Consider the following 956-nt stretch of genomic DNA (forward strand, 5'->3'; position numbering starts at 1 on the left):
AGAAGAGGTGTCCCTAGAAAACCCCTTATTTTAATTAGTTGAGCTCAATGATTAAACCTTCAACTAATAGGATTATCTCTAATAGTGCTACTAATAACAATAACAATAATAATAAAACATGTCGCTGACGCGGAAAATACATCTCTCCCAATAAGACAAGACTGTCAATTGACGGGTCCAGCATATTGTGTTCATTTGTTTTTAATTATTTTATATTTTGGTAGAACCATTCAGAAAAAAAAACAAGAGACCCTGGATTCTTCAAATATCAATTTCAAACCCAAAAACACATCAAAACTCAAACTCCCACCAAATCCCATTCTGTCAGGCACCTAACCTCCATGGGCGACTACAGATCAAGATCAAGACATTACAGCTATAGTGATGCTGGAGATATGCAAATAGAGAGATACTATAGTGGAACAAGATCCAACTTTGAAACCAACCCACCTTATAACTTCAGGTCTTATAGTGTTTCATATGGTCAACCACCAAACACCAACATGGATCTTGTTGTTGCAGGCACTGTTAGAGATGTTGACTTCAAGAAACAAAAGTCAACTACAAAGTCATGGAGTTTTAATGATCCTAAGTTCCAGAGAAAGAAGAGAGTTGCTAGCTATAAAGTCTACTCTGTTGAAGGGAGAGTCAAAGGGTCTTTTAGAAAGAGTTTCAGGTGGATTAAAGATAAGTACACCCATGCTGTTTATGGATGGTGGTAAATTGGTAATTACATATACAAATGATTTACATCATATATATGTTCATGTTTCATGTATTTTTGTTTTCCCTTTTCTTTCCTAATGATTTTGATATAGATAAGGTAGAACTTTTATTTTGAAAAGAAAATAATGTATCAGCCTTGTATGCTTGGTAACAATTGCATATTCTTATTGGTTTCCTCGTTTTCTTCATGTAAGGTGATTGCATATAATGCAAAGGTTTCTGTTTTGGTT

At 34.4% G+C, this 956-nt stretch overlaps 1 protein-coding gene across 1 annotated transcript; it reads left to right on the forward strand.

The window, feature by feature from the left end:
• The first annotated feature begins 341 nt into the window (after positions 1 to 341).
• LOC143590497 (uncharacterized) lies at positions 342 to 722 on the forward strand. Its single transcript, XM_077070958.1, has one exon. The coding sequence runs from the start codon at positions 342 to 344 to the stop codon at positions 720 to 722; it is 381 nt and encodes a 126-aa protein (XP_076927073.1).
• Positions 723 to 956: the final 234 nt, after the last annotated feature.

This window comes from Bidens hawaiensis, unplaced genomic scaffold, assembly GCF_021521415.1.
Source record: "Bidens hawaiensis isolate Kalapana, Puna unplaced genomic scaffold, B.hawaiensis_p1.1 tig00001647_1, whole genome shotgun sequence".
In the NCBI taxonomy this organism is placed as follows: Eukaryota; Viridiplantae; Streptophyta; class Magnoliopsida; order Asterales; family Asteraceae; genus Bidens; species Bidens hawaiensis.

Bases quoted from the DNA above. Each gene is read 5' to 3' on its own strand.
- LOC143590497 (XM_077070958.1), top strand. From the start codon at position 342: ATGGGCGACTACAGATCAAGATCAAGACATTACAGCTATAGTGATGCT.